The sequence below is a fragment of the Poromitra crassiceps genome (genome assembly GCF_964638095.1).
Source record: "Poromitra crassiceps genome assembly, chromosome: 16".
Lineage (NCBI taxonomy): Eukaryota > Metazoa > Chordata > Actinopteri > Beryciformes > Melamphaidae > Poromitra > Poromitra crassiceps.
Window position 1 is genome coordinate 20,240,441 of NC_139645.1, and position 21,427 is coordinate 20,261,867.

At 45.5% G+C, this 21,427-nt stretch overlaps 1 protein-coding gene across 1 annotated transcript; it reads left to right on the plus strand.

Moving 5' to 3' along the window:
- Positions 1–448: 448 nt before the first annotated feature.
- Positions 449–20,902, plus strand: LOC310791096 (uncharacterized protein; the record flags this gene model as incomplete). Its single annotated transcript, XM_083652798.1, has 11 exons — positions 449–576; positions 846–926; positions 8,077–8,409; positions 15,759–15,977; positions 16,230–16,583; positions 16,895–17,104; positions 18,525–18,674; positions 19,410–19,482; positions 19,723–19,783; positions 20,523–20,734; positions 20,821–20,902. The coding sequence occupies exons 2-11, from the start codon at positions 872–874 to the stop codon at positions 20,900–20,902; spliced, it is 1,749 nt and encodes a 582-aa protein (XP_083508924.1). The 5' UTR covers positions 449–576; positions 846–871.
- Between the last annotated feature and the right edge of the window lie 525 nt (positions 20,903–21,427).

Here is a 21,427-nt window from a genome sequence, read left to right on the forward strand (position 1 = left end):
CAGCAAATTAGATTTCGATTATTTTAACACCACAGTTATACCTTTCTAAGGTTTGTCATACTGGATTAAGAAAAGGTAGGCTGAAACCAAATGTGTTCGCCGCCATATGGGTCATTTACACTGGGGACGCTGGGGACATGCCCCCAGTACTTTTTACAAATGGCCGATTGTGTCCCCATCACTTTCTAAAAGCATCATTTGGTAAAAATGTTCTGAAAAATAGCTTTCTCTTTGGACAATAAGAAAACATACAATGCAATGTAAATATAGAAGAAAACACAAAAACACAAAAAAAGTAACGTTATTCCTTGAGTTATTTGTACTTTGTACTATGTTTGTTACTTTAGATAGTGTGATTGCTGGGCTGACTGACATGCACTGCTGCTTTCTACAGTAGATGTGATATTGGCATTGTTGCGTTAACATGGTGTTGCAGCTGTGGTTGTAATGCATGGTTTTACTGGCTCACTGCTGTCACGTGTTACTAATGTAAAGAGGAAGGAAGCTAGCTGCTCTTTACCTCCACAGTCTCCAGTCTGTCTGTGCCAACCACACAAGACGTCATCCTCCTCCACTGTAAGTCTTATTAGAGTACTTGTCTTTTAATGTTTCGTTTTATGGCTTATTGCTCAAAATGTAACAGCCATTTGAAACGTTATCATGCAGGACTTATTTTGGAGAACCGTCCAATTGTGTTAATACTTTGATCAATGACGAGGGTAATGATAGTAGACTGCACATTGTCAGATAATATTAGTAGTTGTGTTTTTGATGTGATAACTGATCTATTTCTCATGTTGTGTCCATCATGACGTCCCTGCTGACATGTTTGAACGTCTCTGCAGCCTGGACAGAGAGGAGAGGAGCAGCTATGACTTTTACAACAGCAGCAACTGGATTCATCGTCTTCCTTCTGTCTGTGCCAGGTATTGTACATTTACATTGTATAGGCATTTTGCTGGCATGCTAAGAGCAACCTACAGAGACTGTAGGGTAGAATAACGGTGCAGTAGCTCAGTGGTTAGCAGTGTTGCCTCACAGCAAGAAGGACCCGAGTTCAAACCCCAGTCCGTTCCAGATCCTTTCTGTGTGGAGTTGGCATGTTCTCTCCGTGTTTGTGTGGGTTTCTTCTGGGTCCTCTGGTTTCTTCCCACCATCAAAGTTGAGTTTGGGGTTATGTTGGTCTATGTTAGGGTTAATACTCCTGCCAGTGCCCCTGAGCAAGGCACTGGCAAAAGAACTGGGGCTCCACGGGCGCTGCACTGCGGCTGCCAACTGCTCCTAGTTCTAGGAAGGTTCCTACTGTAGTAGAGGATATGGGTCAAATGCAGAGGATGAATTTCCCCACAGAGACAATACAGGATAAGTAACTAAGGTTAAATTCCTAGCTGCCTAAGTAGGTGCACTAGTTACTATTCAAAGCATCAACACTGTGGAGTGCAAAGGTCAAAGCCTCACTGCCCTGACATCATGTTGTGCACATTATAAAGACAGTTTGGCAAATGCTATTTCACGACAAGTGCATTTGGTGGTTAAAAACATGCAAAATGGGCATTTATTCATCTGAAGCCAGAGATGGGAAGTAACAAAGTATTTGTACTTAAGTACTGTAATGAAGTAATATTTTCCGGTATCTGTAGCCTTCTTTATTTTTCTGACAACTTTTTGCTTTTACTATACATTTTAACACAAACATCTGTATTTTCTACTCCTTACATGTTCACAACAGGGTAGTTACTTTAATTTTAATGCACGGCAGACAAAAATAAATGTATCTCTCGTCTCGCGCTGTCCCAAGCTTTCATGCTACTACCACTCCCTCTCTTCATGCATAGTCTAGCTCGCTTGACTTCCTCTCTCTCTCTCTCTCTCTCTCTCTCTCTCTCTCTCTCTCTCTCTCTCTCTCTCTCTCATCACATCACACCAACAATGTAGCCTAATGAGGGAGGAGTTACCTAGATGTCATTTGTCACTTTTTTGTGGAAAAACCATATCACACAAATTATTAATCAGTCTTAATACATCTTAAAACATGTTTGGAGATGATCTTTTAAGTTTAGATTAATAGTCTTCAAACTATATTAATATGACGTGAGGTTCAGTTAGCTTTGCACAAAAACAGCCGGTAAAAATAGATATATATTTATATAATTATATATATTTTATATTAATATAATTAAGTATAAATTATATATATTTATACTTTGCACATGTCAGAGCCTGTACTTTTTTTTACTTTTACTTGAGTAAACAAGTTGAAACAGTACTTCTACTTTTAGCAGAATTTTGTAACTGTAAAGAATGTGTGTAGCCTCAGGGCCACAGCCACCCGCCCCCCCCCCCCCCCCCCCCCCGCCCCCCCCAAGTGCAGCAATTATTTTCTTTCCGCCGCGGTTGTTCAACCTATGGTCCGCGGCCCACGATGTGTAAAACCAGGACTGTATTCGGATTGGAGTTGATATATCACAGGGCCATAGCCGTGCCCCCCCCACAGGGGCTTAGCCATCCCCCCCAGGTGGGGGCACAGCCTGCCACTACCCACCCTGTGAGCCCCATGCCGGCCCCACCCAGGACGCCCCCCTCACCACCCAGCCTGCCACTACCCACCCTGTGAGCCCCAAGGCTGGCCTCAGACACCCAGGACACCACCCTCACAACCCAGCCTGCCACTACCCACCCTGTGGGCCCCATGGCTGGCCTCAGACACCCAGGACACCACCCTCACAACCCAGCCTGCCACTACCCACCCTGTGAGCCCCATGACTGGCCTCAGACACCCAGGACACAACCCTCACAACCCAGCCTGCCACTACCCACCCTGTGACTGGCCTCAGACACCCAGGACACCACCCTCACAACCCAGCCTGCCACTACCCACCCTGGGAGCCCCATGACTGGCCTCAGACACCCAGGACACCACCCTCACAACCCAGCCTGCCACTACCCACCCTGTGAGCCCCATGGCTGGCCTCAGACACCCAGGACACCACCCTCACAACCCAGCCTGCCACTACCCACCCTGTGAGCCCCATGGCTGGCCTCAGACACCCAGGACACCACCCTCACAACCCAGCCTGCCACTACCCACCCTGTGAGCCCCATGGCTGGCCTCAGACACCCAGGACACCACCCTCACAACCCAGCCTGCCACTACCCACCCTGTGAGCCCCATGGCTGGCCTCAGACACCTAGGACACCACCCTCACAACCCAGCCTGCCACTACCCACCCTGTGAGCCCCATGCCGGCCCCACCCAGGACATGCCCCTCACCACCCAGCCTGCCACCACCCTGTGAGCCCCATGGCTCGACCCAGACACCGCCCTCGCCACTAAGCCTGCCACTACCCGGCCTGTGAGCCCCATGGCTGGCCTCAGACACCCAGGACACCACCCTCATGACTCAGCCGACACTTAAGCACCCCTGCCACACCAGAACCTTGTGACCCTGGTAATCCAAATTAAAGCGTTTTTAAGAAGAACTTTAAGAAAGAACATGAGGTATTTACATGACATACATGGACTATCATATCCCATATCCCATATCCCCCACAACGAACATCAAAACACAACAAAACAAAACAAGAAAACTGCATAAAATACACAATAATCCAAGAACAAACAAGACTATTGGACAAACAACCAAAGTCAAACTCTGTATGTGGTTGCCATATTTTGGGGATGTCTAAGAATCTGCCTTTGCTCTTGTAGTAAATGTTATCCAATGTATGGTAGCTTGAGAGTTAATTCCACCAGTGAACTACAGCTGGGGGATTGGATGCTTTCCAATTTAAAGCTATGCATTTCTTAGCTGCCAACAGGGCAAGATCTATGTATTTACTTTGAATGCATTGTTTTTGTTTGGTTGTTTGTCTTGTTGAGAACCGGATCCCAGTGGATCAATTCCTTGGAATCGTTAGCCAAAGTCCTTAACAATTCCACTATCGATTCCATGCGCGATGACGTCACACACTGCGACACGCACGCAGCCTTGTTTTGTTTAGACCCGACGCAGCCACCATGGTGTCTAGGCAGAAGCAGAAGTGAAAAGATGACCACAGTGCCACTTGCAATGCTTGTAAAACCTCTATTTCGTCAAAGGGGGGAAATACTAGCAATATGCAGAAACATTTGTCCACACAGCACAGCATGCAATAATTTTGCAGGAATGTCACGTTTTTGATGTGCTATGGAGTGACGATAACGTGGCTAACAGCAGCGCGGCTAACGTTAGCGCGTCTGTTAATATGGAAGGTTGATATGGAAGGTAAACTCCTCCAGCCCCTATCTATTGTGTGTTTAGTGTTCATGCCATTTGTTTCATTCATGTGTTTCATTGTGTAAACCAGATTTCACTAATACTCCATTTCCATCCATTTAATTTAGATTAATGATGACGTTCAGAGACTGGTTCAGAGACTGGTAGTCGCTCTGGGTCAGAGGCTGCAGCGAGTACTTCTTGTGCTGCGCACCTCTAGCCCCTCCATTCACCCAGGCAGGGAAGAGTAAAATGACCAGGCGACGAGGCGAGGGTAAACGAATGTCACCGAGCAGTGACTAAGTTTGTCTGACATGCCAGCTAAACTAAAATGTCATATTTATATGACATATTCTAACCACTAGTTCTGTTTCATTCATTCCCACTATATCTTTTCTATAGGGAGATGCCAGATGCTCAACCCAAAATACAAACCCCCAAACAGAGCCAGTTTAACAGACACGTTGATCCCTGCTTGGTATGGGATTGAAAAGAGCAATCTGATCTCAGCGGAATAATAATACATAATTACATAATTATAATAATAAAGGTAATAATAATACTACTAATAATAATAATAATAATAATAATAATAATAATAATAATATTAATAATAATGATATAAAAGAAAATTAATTTTAATAAACCCGTTTGTCTTCCCCCCCTCCCCCCCTTGACCAATGAGAATCGATAAGAGAATCGATAAGGAATCGGATCGATTCCTTATCGGAATCTTATCAAGGGATGGGAATCAATTCCCATCCCTAGCCGTGATGCCCTGAGATCTCTAAGGCCACCTTGGCAGTGCCCTGTTACCAGCCTGCTACTGTCAGTTGCTTTAAAAGCATCAGTGGTCTCAGTTTAATGTAGCTGCTCTATGCAAAGGATGTGTCATTGAACCATTTTAACACACATTTCAGAACAATCGCTCTTCACGATGTCAACAGAGTAAAATGACCTTTGTGCCCTGTCATGTGACCTTGTGCGCTAAAAAATGGCGATGCAGAAGGCCGGATGGCCTTAAACCTAAAATGGCGAATTTCTCACCCTGACCACAAGCATATCTCAAAGGGCTTTACACAGCATCATATACAGTACATGTCACACCCACAACTTGTTTAAGGCAACTAGCTACTAACCACTGAGCCACTGTGCTGCCTAAGATCATTTCAAAATGGCTGCATGTCCATGTTGAGGCCACAATTAATCATTCACAAGCTCCAATATAGGGAAGCCAGGGAGCAGCAGTGTTATTACTTTGACATACAATGACTACTTTCTTAAGAGTGCCACACTTTGTATTAGATACTTAGAATAGTAGTAATTAGAATATTGTAAAAGACTATATTCATGGCAGATATGTTCTCATTTCTCATGGAAGATTTTTCATTTGCCAAATTTCACTCTATAACATATACATCTTAACCAAACTCTACCAGTCCACCATAAGTGTTTGCCTTTGCATTCATGGCTATACTAATGTGCGTTTGCATCTAGGTGTGGCTTAATACTTCTTCACAACTCAACATCTATTTACAGTTTCCTGTCACAGTCAGCAGCTAAGCAGCCCGACCACAGTGTCACTGTCAGCACAGTGTGTGAACAACCCAAGCAGAGTACAGAGTATACCCTATTTCATGCATCTCTCTCTTCTCATGATTTAGGACAGTTCTAGCTTTGATCCTGTTCAGTCAAACTGGTTCAATGCAATCCTGTTCCTGCTGGTCTGATGCTACATCGTGTACCACATCCCGCCTCAATCCAACTAACAACTGCCTACGTTCATGTTCCAATGTCACTTCATAATATACATGACTGAACATATATACAGTTTGTCTGTAGACTGCCCTACTTCAGCCTGGCTTAACCCAGAGCTGACATGATAAACATCAGAGATGTTGCATGTATAGCGCTTTGCAACATACAAGTTACAAAGTGACCAACAAACAGGAAGTAAAAAGAACGGGGAACAAAACAGGTCCCAGGTTTTGACTTCTTGACCTACAGTGATACAACTGCTGCTTTATGGATCCACCCCTGAGAGAAATTGTTTAATGTATTTTTCCTGACACGCACGCACGCACGCACGCACGCACGCACACACACACACACACACCTACACGCACCTACACACACACACACACACACACACACACACACACACACACACACACACACACACACACACACACATAGGATGGAGGATACACTCCAGGCGTAGTTGATGACACAAGTGTACTCTGCAAGTGTTCCGTTCCCGAGTGTGTAAGAAATGTTGTAATGTGAAAGTTGACCAGCAGGGGAGAGGGGAGGGGGGCAATCGTACTCGCGCACTGAAAGGAACGGAACAAAAGCAATCCTGATGTGAAAATGCACCCATAGAGTCTATTATGTAGCATGCAGAGTGCAGCTATTCAACATCATATTTGAGTCTGAGGAGAGTTTTCGCTGACAGCTTCAACCCCAGAAACATCCTCTCTTTGGTCAAAGCAATTTTTTCCTATTTTTGGTCCATCGATTTGGTCTCCTTCTGTAAAAACACGATTTCAGACGGCAGCCCGTCTTTATTGTCACACGAACACACTACAACACATGCATGCGGCCACTACACACACTCATGCTGACGGTGGCCGGTGAAATATGTCCTCTGCATTTGACCGATCCAGGCTTGTCCTTTCCTCCAGGGGGCAGGCCAGGAGCAGTGGTCGCTATTTCTTTCCAGCGCCCGGGGACCTTCATTGGAGCATCATTGGACCAACTTCAGATGTTGTCGTCACTGGTCGGATGACGATCTTCTGCATGTTTTTAGTGGGGGGTTATGTACGGAGGAAACCCCTGGGGGGTACGGGGAGAACATGCAAACTCCACACAGAAAGGCCCTTTCGATGAGATAGCCCACCTTGGCAGTAGGCACTGAAGATATGGGGGGGTCACAACTCCAGCGCCCACAGCGTCCCAGGTGGGAATCGAACCCAGGACCTTCGAGCTGTGAGGTGACAGCGCTTACCACTGCACCACCGTACCCCGGATACGGTGTAATAATGCGTGTATAACCTCAACCCTGGAATGCACAATCAAGTGACATACATTTTATTTTTTCCAGGACAACCTGGACTATTTAATTTTAATTTAATTTAATGAATCTTAATTTATACAGGGGAGCCTCACTGAGAGCAATGCTCTCTTTTTCAGGAGTGCCCTGTTCACATTACATGCATCATATACATCATAATACATTTACTAGGTTACATTACTATACAACTCTGCATATCTTTAGACTGGGAGGCAACCGGAGCACCTGGAGGAAACCCACACAAACACGTGGAGAACATGCAAATCTGACATCGCTGACCCCTGAAATAATGAATATTCTGTCATCATCTCGCTCTCATGAAACACAGGTGAAATATGTTGGTCCATAATAACACAAAACAAGGTTGTCAGCACAACTTCAACGCAGCCTTCTCCAAAACAACTGAAGTAAAACGGGATTAGATTTCCAAAATGACCAAAAAAAGAAAGAAAATTACTCGCAGCAGATTTGAGTCTTCTGAAGCTAAACAATCACTCTGTGAATTCAAAAGATCTGTATTTACTATATTGACATTATTTCTCTACTGTCATTGTTAAACGAGAGTGCAGAACGCTCCAGTAGTGTAAACTATTCTGTTAACATTGGGGCTGAAATTATGCAAATGGCCAAAGTGTTTTTAAGAAATGTAGTCCAGCAGCCTCTACAGCAGCTCCATACTAACATGACAGTCTGTCCTCTGATGTGTTTATGAATGTGATGTGATTTATCATGTGCTCTGTGTTACAGTGGTGCAGGGTCAGTATGTCTGGGGAGTGACCTACCCTGCTACTGAGATCTGTGCTTTAAAAGGATCAGCAGTGGACATAAGCTGCACCTACAGACACCCATCCGGCCGTACAGTTGAAAAAACATTCTGGCATAGTAACCCAAAGGATGTGGATCTGAACACTGCAGAATCACAGTATGCAGGTCGTGTGAAGTATCATGCTGATCAGAAGAAACACAGGCTGACAATCACAGACCTGAGAGACACTGACTCAGCTGTGTACAAGTTCAGGTTCACAACAAACCAAGATGGGAAATATACTGGCTCACCTGGAGTCACTCTGACTGTCACAGGTAACACTTTGATCAGTTCCAAATAGTTCTTCATCATTGAAATGCTGATGTTGTGATTGTGTGTGTGTGTGTGTGTGTGTGTGTGTGTGTGTGTGTGTGTGTCTGTGTGTGTGTGTGTGTGTGTGTGTGTGTGTGTGTGTGTGTGTGTGTGTGTGTGTGTGTGTGTGTGTGTGTGTGTGTGTGTGTTGTTACGGACTAGCAGTCTAGGGGACAAGAGTTGTTTGTAGCCTTTAGCTATCGAAGCTAGTCCTAACCTGGAGTATGTGAAAGAGCAGAAAAGAGGGGATAGAAATGGACAAAACAAAGGACTGGTTTCCAAACGAGAAAGTCACTAGTAGAGGTGGGTCAGCTTACCGTAGTAGTAGATTGATGTCATGTAGTAGCTGACTACATTAGCTGATCTCTGACAAGGCCTCGCCAGCACCGTCTTGGCTCTCCAGAGCGGCGAGCTCCGTCTTTGTCGTTTCAGTTCAGTTTAAGTTATTGTTGGAAGGATCCACAATGCAAAACAAAAAGCTGGTTCTCAATAACTAAGTGTATCGGTCCCGAAGAGAAGTGTGTGAGTGTGTCGGTCCTCTGGCGTGGTGTGGCGTCTCGAGCATTCATTCAAATCTGCCGCGCGCACACCTGGGCAGTGTTCATTCATAAATCTGCTTCAGTGGCTGCGTGCGCACCTCAATGACATCACATGGACACACAGCTTAACCACACCTCATTTCTCAATGAAAACCAGTCACAAGTGTTTAGGAAAGGAAACAAGGAAGAAAGGAGAAGAAGGACGATAACCCTCCCTATGATTCCTAACATTCCTCCCTCCCTACAACAAAAAAAAAACATTGGGTTCCAACCTGTGTTTTTGTATGTTTTTTTTTCCATCATGTTTCTCTTAACATTTTCACATTTTCTTTTTGTTTACATACAAAATTTACAAAAATATAAACAGCGTAATAGTAGAAAACTTTAAAATTCACATGTAACCGTCACCACAAAATCTAGAATAGAAAATCTCAAAAATACTGTATGAGGAATCACCTAGGTTTAATAACCCACAAATCCTCCTTTTGCAGTGAGAATCATTTAATTTAATTAGAACTTCTATTGTCGTTTAGACAAGTTCCACTCTTATTTCCATCATAAATATTTTTACTTTTTTTCCTTCCTCATCCTGCGGACCAACAGTCGGCAATGATTGCATTTTTGCATACATTAGGCTTGGCCTTATTTGGTAACAGGCACTTATCTGCATTCATTTCTTCCAAGACATTTCTGCCCATCACTGGATCAGGATCGATGACATGAACCCCTTCCTGTGCCACTGTCAAATAACCTGGGTACTCATCAAACTCAGTGTCTGTGATTTCAAGCAGTTTAGCATCACGCCTGACATCCTTCACGTCAGACTTTCCATCACGAGATTTTAAAGAGTAGTCCAGTCTCAATTTGACAGAACTGGGACATCCTGGACCAAAAAGATATGAGGCGCTAACCTCTGTTCTGCAGTCTTCCACCACATCCAGATTTAACTCTGCGTGGGCCGTGTGGTTATCATGAGACCCCTCAACTGACACCAATGTCTCCTCGCTCATGAAGCAACTATCTGTTTTCCCCTTGTAGGTCTCATTCTCAGCCCTATCTTCACCCTTAGGTTCAGAAAAGTGTGGAATCTGGCAGAGGGACAGATTTTCCTCACCAGTTGGCGGTGACTGCCCAACTGAATCCACATTCGTAGCTAGCTCTAACACTCCACCGTGCTCTTTATTAGCTTCCACCTGTGTCATCTCAACTACGCTGCCAGCTAGAGACTTTGCCTCCCTGTTGTTATCAGCTGTTGAGTTTGACTCTTTACCGGCTTCTCCAGCCTCTACCTCCTCAATGAGCACTTCTCTAGTTTGCTCCAGTGTGGCCATCTCAGTTAGCATCACAGCCTCATCTTGGAGCTGCTCCACTGTGTTCCACTCACAACGGGCGTCACGCAAACTTTAGTACCAGCCAAATCATTACCCAACACAAGAGCAAACCCTTCCGTTGGCAAAGAAGGAATAATGGCTACCACTACTGGTCCATTTACAACATTAGACTCAAGATAAATCTTGTGCAGAGGAGCCCTAATGAAACCACCTCCCACGCCCTGCAACAGGGTAGAAGCCTGTAAATAGGTGTCCGGAGGTAGGTCTATGACACCCTGGAGCAGTAAGGACTGTGTGGCACCTGTGTCCCTCAAGATGGAGATCGGGACCATCTTACCACCAGGCGCGCCAGAAACTCCCCCTTTTGACACAAAACCCTCAAACTCTCTATCTATTGGGCAGGACGGCAGGTTCCACCCATCCGCCTCACAGGGACCAATCTGAGCGTAGGTGCGGACCAATCCTACTGCTTTCCCCTCTCCGTCTCTCCTCTTGAGACTGAGACAACTGGACTTCATATGGCCGGGCTTTTTACAGTAATTACAAATTACATCGTTTCTGGGAAAATATGACCTCTCATGTGACTTCTCATATGGCTTCTCAAATCGTTTCCCTGATCCTTGAGACTGAACAAAGGTGGGACTAAACTTTACTGGGATAGCCTCCACAGGCCTGGAACTGCCAGTTGTTACAGCCGGCCTCCCATCATGTCGGCCAAACTTACCTCTCCCAGGCACTTCTCTATGAGTTAACTCATATGAATCAGCTGCTATGGCGGCTTTCTTTAAGTTATCGACGGCTGTCTCATTTAGATGTATTTCGATATGCCGGGGTAAGCTAGTTTTAAATTGCTCCACCAGCATAAGCTGCCGCAGGTCTTGAAAGGTGTAGGTGTGCATGCCTGCTAACCACCTGTCAAACACAGCCTCCTGTTGCCTAGCGAGATCCAAAAAAGTATCACCAGGTTTACGCTGCAAGGCCCTAAACTTCTGCCTGTAGGCTTCTGGCACCACCTCATAGGCTGCCAAAACCACCTTTCTTACGGCATCATACTCCCTGCTTTCGTTCGTGTCAAGTGCAGCGTAAGCTTCCTGGGCTTTACCCTCAAGTACGGTCTGAATGAGCAGAGCCCACTTGTCTTCAGGCCATTCTAGCTCCCTGGCAATTTTCTCAAATGCTTCAAAGAAAGATCCCACATCGTCACGGTTAAACTTTGGCATGAGTCTCAAACAACTGGACACATCAAAGCGCACTTCATGTTTGCGTTGCAAAGCATGGCTATTCGCTTTAAGCTTTTCTTGTTCATACGCTAATTTTGCAAGCTCAATTTTTCGCTCTTGTTCTCTTGCTGCCACTTGCGCTAACTCGAGCTGAAACAAACAATCCTCTTTCTCCGCTCTCTTTCCCTCTGCTCTCTCCTTCTCCTTCTGTACAGGATCCTCCACCTGCAGCTCTAACATGAGAGTCTCCACAATCTGTAGCTTTTTCATTTCCGGAGAAATCTCCAATTCACAAAAAGCAGCCACAGCAAGCAACTCTTCCTTTTTAAGCTTGCGCAAATCATTGCGCCCAAAATCAGTGCCACAAAACTCATCAACATTGAACTCTGACATGGTTACTTACGTGCGTTACAGTTTAACTGCTCACTAAAGTAGGCTAAAGGGGGACTACCCTGACAGAATCACCTTAACAAGGGATTACAAATAACCGTACTTACCTAAACGTGACATTAGAGCCACTGCTCACAAAAGTAGGCCAACACAAAGGGACAGTACCCTAACAAAATCACCTTACAAAAAGGTAAATACCAATAGCCTTACCTACAAAACGTAACGTCACAACCGGCACTCAAACAAGACAAGCGGTAGCTTGCAACAAGTCACTATTCCTACAAATCATTACATGTCATCATTACACACCAAAGCCATACACACCAAAGCCATACTAGAGCACTTATTAACACTGCTACTTACCAGACGGACCACTGCCAGCAACGTTAAGTTTATTTACCTTGTCGCACACTCACAAAACCGACAAGCAACCAACGCTAACAAAATTTAGCCAAATAGCTAGCAGCTAACCAGCCAAACTAGAGTTACCAGGGACCCATTAACCAACGCTATATCCCCGTTTTTAACCCCAACACACACAGTAATTATTTTAACGTTATATTATTGTACTCACCTAATTTCTAAAGCTAACCAGTTTCATATACATACGCAAACTTCTGTTTGTGGGAAAAATGGTTTGCACCGAACAGCTAAGTAGTCTGCTCGTAGCGCGTATGCCAGACCTAACGCTAAACCTGGACACATACGGCTTTTAACGAGCTGAATCCAACTCACTGTGCTTTTTCCACAAAAACAGAATGTTTGGATGTACTGACTAAACTAACGCTAATTTTAAACAATCGGATTTATTCCGGACGGGCCTCCCAATTTATGTTACGGACTAGTCCTGGGCCCCTTACTTTTCCTTCTCTATATCAGATCTCTTGCCTATGTGATCTCTTCTCATGGCTTTTCTTATCACTGCTATGCTGATGACACCCAGCTTTTCCTTTCTTTCCCCCCCTCTGACACTCAAATCGAGGCTCGCATCTCTGCATGCCTCAAAGACATTGGCGACTGGATGTCTGCCCACCACCTCAAGCTCAACCTTGGTAAGACCGAGCTACTCTTCCTCCCAGGAAAAGACTGCCCTCTTGCAGATCTCTCCATCTCCATTGACAACACCACTGTACTCCCCTCCCAAACAGCCAAGAACCTCGGGGTGATCCTTGACAACCAGCTGTCTTGCTCTGCCAACATAGCTGCTACAGCGCGCTCCTGTAGGTTCTCTCTCTACAACATCCGCAAAATCCGTCCCTTTCTCACAAGAGAAGCGACTCACCTCCTGGTCCAGTCTCTTGTCTCCTCCCGCCTGGACTACTGCAACGTGCTTCTGGCCGGCCTACCTGCCACCGACATCCGACCGCTTCAGCTCATTCAGAACGCTGCAGCCCGTCTGATATTCAACCAACCCAAATTCTCTCACGTCACTCCCCTCTTCCAGGAGCTCCACTGGCTTCCCATCTCGGCCCGCATCAAATTCAAGACACTGGTACTGGCCTACAGGGCAGTACACCAGACAGCTCCCCGGTACCTGCAATCCATGGTCAGGTTCCAAACCTGTCACCGCTCCCTTCGCTCCTCCACCAGTGCAGGTCGCCTCGCCCCTCCTTCGCTACGGGGGCTCAAAAGTCGCTCATCCCGATCTCGACTCTTCTCGTCCCTGGCACCTCAATGGTGGAACGAGCTTCCACCTTCGGTCAGGACTGCTGAATCACTGCCGATCTTTCGGAAAAGACTAAAGACACACCTTTTCAGGCTCCATCTGGGCCCTTCTTGATCTAACCTCGTCTCTCTCTTTCCTTATATTAAAAAAAAAAAAAAAAAAAAACTAACCAACCTTGTACCACTAACCTAAACTTGTACCACTGTTCCTTCAGAAGCTGTAGTTGTCATAGACTGTGCTCCATAGTTGATTGTTCTATTGCAGACAAAAAATGTGTTATTGTAAGTCGCTTTGGATAAAAGCGTCTGCCAAATGACGTAATGTAATGTAATGTAATGGACTAGCAGTCTAGGGGACAAGAGTTGTTTGTAGCCTTTAGCTATCGAAGCTAGTCCTAACCTGGAGTATGTGAAAGAGCAGAAAAGAGGGGATAGAAATGGACAAAACAAAGGACTGGTTTCCAAACGAGAAAGTCACTAGTAGAGGTGGGTCAGCTTACCGTAGTAGTAGATTGATGTCATGTAGTAGCTGACTACGTTAGCTGATCTCTGACAAGGCCTCGCCAGCACCGTCTTGGCTCTCCAGAGCGGCGAGCTCCGTCTTTGTCGTTTCAGTTCAGTTTAAGTTATTGTTGGAAGGATCCACAATGCAAAACAAAAAGCTGGTTCTCAATAACTAAGTGTATCGGTCCCGAAGAGAAGTGTGTGAGTGTGTCGGTCCTCTGGCGTGGTGTGGCGTCTCGAGCATTCATTCAAATCTGCCGCGCGCACACCTGGGCAGTGTTCATTCATAAATCTGCTTCAGTGGCTGCGTGCGCACCTCAATGACATCACATGGACACACAGCTTAACCACACCTCATTTCTCAATGAAAACCAGTCACAAGTGTTTAGGAAAGGAAACAAGGAAGAAAGGAGAAGAAGGACGATAACCCTCCCTATGATTCCTAACAGTGTGTGTGTGTGTGTGTGTGTGTGTGTGTGTGTGTGTGTGTGTGTGTGTGTGTGTGTGTGTGGCACCATGTCGGTGTCATTCCTGGATAAAAATGTGTTCCTAGTACGGGCAGGGAAAACCTCACCCCCAAACTCATTTGATTGGTCGACATAATTGCTTCTTCCTGAAAAAATATATAGGTCCAATATGGAATTATTTCTAAATGTCCTCCCCTCCCCCTTCAAACTGCTTATGTGCACTCTTGAAACTTCTGCTCTTTGATCTCTTCTCTTTTCTCAATTTTTTTTGTGTCACATAATCCCCGACCCAGCGATCATGTGACACTATCCTGGCATTCTATTGGCTGTGGATTTCTGACAGGATTGTTGCACACCAAATCTGAGAGAAGAGAAACAGAAGTTTCAAGAGCGCACAGAAGCAGTTTGAAGGGGGAGGGGAGGGGAGGGGAGGGGGGGGGGGGGGGGAGGACATTTACATGCAGGCAGAGTTTGAGCGCAAACAGAGCAAATGTAAGTGTGAGCAGGGGATCTTTGAGTGCGAGTGCAGGAAATCTGTCCAAGCAGAACATGTTTGAGTGTGAGCGTACAGTCTGAAGACAAGCAGAGCAAATGTAAGCACACATTATGGTTTTTTGAGTCCAAGGGTCCAAAATCCAAATGTCAAATTTATAAATCATGCTCTCAAATTGCTTGAACAACCTCTTGCATTTAGATAGGCAAATAATTCCTTAGTCCTATCGCTTAATGGATAAGGTGCGCGCCTTCCAATCTGAGTACTTGGGTTCCTCTCCCGGTCGAACCACACACATTAGGGTTAGACAGGTTTAGGCAAGTACAACAATGTGGTTAGGGTTAGCGTTTGGGTCTGGTCGTCGTTGGATAAGAAAACCCTAACCCTAATCATCTTTTTTACTTGTTGAACAGAAAGAAGCAATTGCAGCGACCAATCAAATGAGTTTGGGGCCGGGTTTTCCCGGCCCGTTCTAGGCAAAAATGTTAGTCCAGGAACGACACCAACACGGCGATATCATGACGTGCGTGTGTATGTGAGAGAGAGAGAGAGAGAGAGAGAGAGAGAGAGAGAGAGAGAGAGAGAGAGAGAGAGAGAGAGAGAGAGAGAGAGAGAGAGAGAGAGACTGTGTGCGTGCACGTGTGTGTCTGTGACTGAATATTTAGTCTCTAATGACACGTCTGTTCCTTGTTCACATATCTAGATCTCCAGGTGCAGGTGACCAGATACCTGTCTTCTACCTGGGCAAAGCTGGAGTGTCACAGCAGCTGTCGTCCTGGTCGTTATCCCGCCTACATCTGGTACAAGAATGGAGAGAAGATTAAGGAAGGGGTTTCTTCTTCTTATACAGGCAACTTTGGTCCTGGAGACAGCTATTCCTGTGCTGTAAAAGGACTTGAGGATTTCCTCTCTCCTTCAGTGTGTGAGTTGACTCCACAGTGTGTCACTGTATTGACATCACCTGAGCCTTTGATCTAATGTAGCCTACTGTACCATGACTGCATGTGTTTAATATGGGTGACCCCAGTACAGATCAACCACCCCCTCGTCAGTGGTAGTGCTATGTTCTGCCCTTTGATCAGAAACATTTCTGCTGTCAGATCCCAACAAGAATACAAGCTGCTCTGTGTGACTGAAGTGAAAGATGATGTTTAAAAACTGTCTCATCTTTCAGGTGCCGACGGTCAAACCTGCAGAGTGACTTACACCAACAGAAGCATCTGTGCCTTGAAGGGCTCATCAGTGGACATTTCTTGCAGATACAACACCTATGATGAGAATGTTGTATCTAAATTCTGGTTTCGTCTGACACGTAGTCATGGATGGCAGGATTCCTCAGAACCTGAGGACCTTAGTGAGGACTCAGAGAATGCAGGTCATGTTCAGCAGATTGAAGCAGAGAAAGGACGCTCCACTCTGAGAATCACTGACCTGAGGGAGAGCGATTCAGACGAGTATCGCTTCGCATTGAAAACTCAAAACTTTGATGGGAAAAGTACTTTTCCTGGTACAACTCTGACTGTGACAGGTACTGTTGAACACAAACTGATATATACAACAGCATGGCACATTTAAACTAACCGATGAAAGTTGAATATTGTAAGAACAGTTTGTAAAATTGATAGATTATATCACCATGAATTTCTTTTCACCCAAATTCAGAGATCAATTGGATAATCAAGTTAATTTACGAATACTCCACAGTCTTCAACATCTAGGAATAGGAAGAATCAGCATGTTTGTAAACAGACAGATTGGCTATTCGAGGTGCAACTGCTGTTATCATGTGATTGAATATTTATCCAATGACATGTTGCTGTTCATTGTTCAAATATCCAGACCTCCCGAAGGTGCAGGTGACCACATCCCAGTCTTCTACCCAGGCAGAGCTGCAGTGTCTCAGCAGCTGTCCTCGTCCTTCATACTTCTGGTACAAGAATGGACAGAAAATTCAGGAAGAACCTTCTCCTTCTTATAGAGGCAACGTTGGTCCTGAAGACAGCTATTCCTGTGCTGTACAAGGACTTGAGGGTGTCTCTCCTTCAGTGTGTGAGTTGACTCCACAGTGTGTCACTGACAAAATACCATTTGCTGGAGCCTTTTCCCTAATGTACCATTACTGCATCACTGTATTTAGGTTAGAATAATGTCTTGCTAAAATCTGTTTCCCTGGAGCCGAGTGCCTACGCCTAGGTGTAACGCTACGTCCGACATAGAACTCAAAGTTACGACTAACTTAATTTTATGACTAGTGCAGCATGTAGTCTTAAGCCCTGTATGCGCTGCGCCTGGGTGTAACTTTTACGTCTGGTATGGAGCAGGCGTAAAAGTGATATAATTCTGTTCTATTGTTGATCAGTTATGTTATTAGGCTTGTTTTCTGTAAAGTCCTTTGAGTCATGTGCGCGATGAAGTGCTATTTGACTCAGTGGTTAGCGCTGTTACCTCACAGCAAGAAGGTCGCGGGTTTGAACCCCGGTCTGTCCCAGGTCCTTTCTGTGTGGAGTTTGCATGTTATCCGATGAACAGGATCCGATCTGATTCTCTATGAAGTCAGGCTAGATGGATCTGCCCCAAGTTTACAAGTAGGAACTCTGACCTTGAGTGACGTTCCAGTGGAGTGATTGTTGGAAAATCTCTACATTCCGAGTTGTCTGGAAAGCAGCATTAGATTAGCTATGGTTTCACTCGAGACGTTATTTCATGAACTGCCGTGAGACCGGGTGGCACCATAGACCATCTAAAAATATGGACAGAGTCAGCGTGATGTCACCCTTTGGTTTTTGGACTCGTGTTTTGAAGCCTGGAGTATGGGAGTGTGGCCGTCGCCATCTTGAGGTTCTTGCAGCTCATGCGAGACCGCATGAGACCAGGAGTGTCTACGCTCCTATTGGGTAGTGTGTGTGCACCTAGTCTGTGCTCGTTAGTCAGTCTCATGGCTGCTACACACCAGCATGATGATATTCACTTGTAGTCTCGTTGCTTGGTGCTGTAACTTGATTGGCAGATTAATAGGGAGCATGTGGCCCGGCCCGTACCACCTGGCCAGTCAGATCCCTGAAGCCCCGCCCCACTGTGATGTGACAGTGTCTGCCTGCACCCAGGCAGAGACAGAGTAGAGAGGCTGCAAATTGCAGCAACGTTAGAATACAGAAAGTTGACTTTATTTTATGGGGGCACTTCAAAGCCCCTATCTCAATTCCAAAGGCATTTTGCCCCGACCCTCTGTTCATTTCCATATTATGTGACCCCAGTAACCCTCCCCGCCTCTCCCCTCGTTTGTCTGTCTGAAAATGTACAATTCAATTATTCAACATTTGCACTTCATCACCATAACTATTGTTTCATTCACAAGCCTGCTTCTCTAACCTTCATGATGGTGCCACCCCACAGCTATGAACCATTTAAATAAGTTAAATGATAAAACACGTCCTCATCTCATAGTTAATGTTAATATGATTTCATCCAGATGCTCCAAAGACCCCCTCTGTGAGTTCCTCTGGTGAAGCAGTGGAGGGCAGTTCAGTGACTCTGACCTGCAGCAGTGATGCCAGCCCAGCAGCTACCTACACCTGGTACAAGAAGAATGGACCTCCAGACCAGGAAGCTTTGACAACAGGTCCACAGCTTGACTTGGTCTCCCTGCAGTCCTCTGACTCTGGACAGTATTACTGTGAAGCTGAGAATGAGCTGGGGACAAGGAGATCTGACTCCATCTCTGTTACTGTCACATGTGAGTCAAACACAACTCATACAATGTAGAAGATAGTTTCACTCTGTGTGTGTGTGTGTGGGTGTGGGTGGGGGGGGGTGTGCAGCTGGACCTGAGATGTTCTTGTGAAGCCCCATCCACCTTCACCTGAGATCTTTTTATATCTGCGTTGTGTGGCTCAGAGTCACACTACTGCAGATGGCCAATTTGCCCCTGACTGTTGCTCACAGAGAAGCTCCTCTGGAGATCCAAACCACAGATCTTCTTGTCACAAGCCTACTTCTCTACACTCCTGGCTAAACCTGCACCAACAACTATTTACTATTAATCAGTTTGGTGTTTTTCGATCAATATATAATTTGTCTCTTCGTCCTTGGACCCACAGACACTGTTGACTCAGAGTCAGCTGTCAGTTCAAATGGCGAGCTCTGTTGCTTCGCTGCAACAGTCAAGTTCTAACAGACTTAAAGACTTCAGAGATATTTGATCAGCAACCATATTGTATTGTAGTTTTTGTCAGAATAGTGTATTGTACTTTTTTGTCAGATCATCAGTCAGTAATGGACCTAAACATCCTGTAATCTGGCAATTAATAGTTTGTATTTTCATGTGATCTCTTCTCAGCTCCATGGAAATTAACAGCTGCTGCAGTGACTACAACTCTTCTCCTGGTTGTCATCGTGCTCATATGCCTATTTGTCTTCCTCTGGATCAGGTGAGCTATTCTGTTTAGAGGTAGAGGATGGAAAACCCCGCCTTTATTTTGCCGCACACACACACGCACACACACATGCGCGCACACACACACACACACACACACACACACACACACACACACACACACACACACATACACACACACACACACACACACACACACACACACACACACACATATTTAAAGTTCAGTCATTTATCCACTAATTCAGTTATTTGTTCATTGTCCTCCTAACAGAAGGAAGAGGGCCTCCAGACAACCATCTGGACCTGGAGGAACACCAGACAACAGGCTGCAGGTGAGGAAGAGGAACTCAACAAGTTTAGAGCAAAAGAAAACAAGCTAAACATGTTATCCACCACCAGTGATGGAGATCCACACTTGGGTCAGTCCCATTCATTGGCAATGCCGCCCCCTAGCCGCACAAAGTAAACATTACAGCGTGACTATAACAAACTGACCAACAGATGGACGGACGGAGACCAATCCATAATGAGGCCTCCGCCCTTTAGGGGACAACTAGTTTCCTCCTGCAGTCCCAGGTGCTTTTTCTGCTGCTGCCCCCAAACTGTGGAATAGCTCTGCCCCTCCCTGTTAGCTCCACCCCTCCCTGTTAGCTCCGCCCTTCCCTGTTAGCTCCACCCCTCCCTGTTAGCTCTCTCCCTTCTTTGGACACTTTTAAATCGAGCCTAAAAACATACCTTGACTCCCTGGCCTTTGAATCTTAACATCTTTAAAATCGCTCTCTGTATTACTGTTTGCCTGTTTGCCTGATTATGTTGTTTTGAATGGGATGTTGTACAGCAGTTTGGTCAACTCAGCTTGTTTCTACATGTGCTTTACTAATATATATGATATTCACAAAATATTGCAATATTTGATATGATCACATAATTTGGCCCAAGCCTACTCATTCGTAGAACCATCGGCTATTGTTGAGCAGTTTAAGATGTAAGTTCCAAAACAGAGTAAGGGTCAGAAAGTGAGTTTTCTCAAGTGTAACGTAACCTTGTCTGTCTGATGATGTCACCCCTCAGGTAAACCCGGGTCCGAGTCGTGTGTCTGACACACCAGCTGCAGCACAGACACAACCGACAGACCAGGAGGACGACCTGGACTACACCACCGTCCACTTCCCCAACACACAGACAGATGCTATCTACTCCAACGTCAGACCTCAGAGAAGAGCGAAGGAGGAGCCTGACCACTATGCTGCTGTCAACATCAAAACACCCCAAACTGATGCTGGGTAAGCTGGCCTTCACATTATGAGAGGAAAAATGCATGAGTTTTAAACAATGTCCATGATCGTTATCATTTATTTTTTCCCCTCAGAAGCAGAAGCCAGGATGCTGATGAGGATCTGTCTGAGCTGTACAGCACAGTCAAAAAACCCTCCAAAAACCCCAGATTCTGAACACAACGCAACGCAAGGCAACACAACACAACACAATGTGATTATTATTAAGACATGGGGTTATTCCATCTTTATTTATGCAGGTAGCCTCAATGAGATTTAAAAACTGTGCCTTAAGAGAGACCTGGCCAAGAAGGCAGCATCATGACAACATAGATAAAAGTTCAACATGTAAACAACATTGTACATAATGTAAAGCTCTGGTGCTGTTCAGCAGATTTAGCAGGAGGGTGGCTTTTCTTGCAGTGCTGTGTGCTGCTGTCTTTGTGGGGTCTTTGGCTTCTTGGTGGTGTGTGTGTGTGTGTGTGTGTGTGTGTGTGTGTGTGTGTGTGTGTGTGTGTGTGTGTGTGTGTGTGTGTGTGTGTGTGTGTGTGTGTGTGTGTGTGTGTGTGTGTGTGTGTGTGTGTGTGTGTGTGTGTGTGTGTGTGTGTGTGTGTGGTGGTCTTATAGCCTCTCAGACGGCAGTTGACTGGCAGGGTTTTTGTGGCGGTGAGTTCCTGGTCTGGGTCCTCTCGGGCTCTTGTG